At 35.7% G+C, this 1,245-nt stretch overlaps 1 protein-coding gene across 1 annotated transcript in view; it reads right to left on the bottom strand.

Annotated features, from left to right (window-relative positions):
• Positions 1-1,245, bottom strand: part of LOC107096721 (poly [ADP-ribose] polymerase 6-like) — a 25,580-nt gene that overhangs the window by 20,958 nt on the left and 3,377 nt on the right. The window contains exon 3 of the mRNA XM_015393500.1: positions 508-588. Within this exon, the coding sequence (XP_015248986.1) occupies positions 508-588 (81 nt within the window). The remainder of the gene's footprint in view (positions 1-507; positions 589-1,245) is intronic.

Raw genomic sequence — 1,245 nt, 5'->3', positions numbered from 1 at the left:
CCTTGAGATGTTCTTCAGGTGATAGTAGGCTGATTTAGTGATCGCTTTGATGTGTTTTTCAAAGTTTAAGTCTGAGTCCATCACTCATCCCAGATTTCTGGCCTGATTGACTCTAATTAACTCCAGCACAGCTGTGATTATGTCTTAATACATTTTGATAGAAAATACTTCCAGAGATCATCCCTGATTTAAACCTAATTGTGAGCATAATTTGTCATTTGAGCGAAGTAATAAAAACCAATTTATATATATTTTTTGAAACTTTTGGACAGTGATTAGATGAAGTTTTTCGTTGCAGTGACTTTCTAACAGCTAACACATATTCTTAAAAGTTGGGGTTTTTGTTTATTTTAAGACCTTAAAGTTGTCCAATAAAATGGAAAAGAGCAATGAATGATTGCTTCTGCTTCTTTTTCCAGATGTTTTTTAAACTGACACAATCTGCAAGTTGCTAAATATTCTTGAGTGTTTGTCTTTATTTTATTTTCACAGAAACATTTTGTTTACCTGGATTCCACACATGAAATCCTCTGAGTCGCTGCTCTCCTCATCGCTGTAGCTCTCTGCCCACTGATGCCACTCAGCCTCCTGTGGTTAATGGACAAAAACTGTCAACCAAAACACCTGTTTTACTGCGATGGAACGAGGAGTCAGGCACAGGTGTATTTTCAAAAAACAGAGTTCTTTTATTGAACCCAAAAAAGAAAAAAAGTACAAAATGGATCCAAAAATGAAGCCAAAGAACCAAAAACTACTCAAAATAACCGGTAACAGAACTAACTCAAAAAAAACTTACCTGCCTTATCGAAACAAAGAGAAACTTAAATAGTGGCTGATCAGTTCAAAAAAGAAACACATGGGGGAAAACATACACAAACCTGACTGAACCAAATGAAGAAAAACTAATTTCCCCCCATAGCACTGATGTGGTATAGTCCAAATTAACTGAGCCCCTCAGTTACCTGCTGGTTCCTCTGTCAGGGGACCAGAGCAGGGATGTCAAAGTTAGCCAAGGGCCGGACTGGTTAAATGTTTATTAAAACATTTTGAAATTAATTAGCCTATTGAACCAAGACCTAACACATTGTTGTTGTTTTTTAACAAAATATTACTATTATCTAACTTTTATATTAATAAACGTATTAAAGGAATAGTACAACCAAAACATGATTAGCCTTCATTTTCTACTCACCCCCATGCTGAACAACACTCTGGAGTACTTTTTTGATATCTCAAATGCATCTG

The sequence above is a fragment of the Cyprinodon variegatus genome, unplaced genomic scaffold (genome assembly GCF_000732505.1).
Source record: "Cyprinodon variegatus isolate N-32 unplaced genomic scaffold, C_variegatus-1.0 Scaffold645, whole genome shotgun sequence".
Taxonomy (NCBI): Eukaryota; Metazoa; Chordata; class Actinopteri; order Cyprinodontiformes; family Cyprinodontidae; genus Cyprinodon; species Cyprinodon variegatus.
This window is presented reverse-complemented; position numbering and strand designations above follow the sequence as displayed.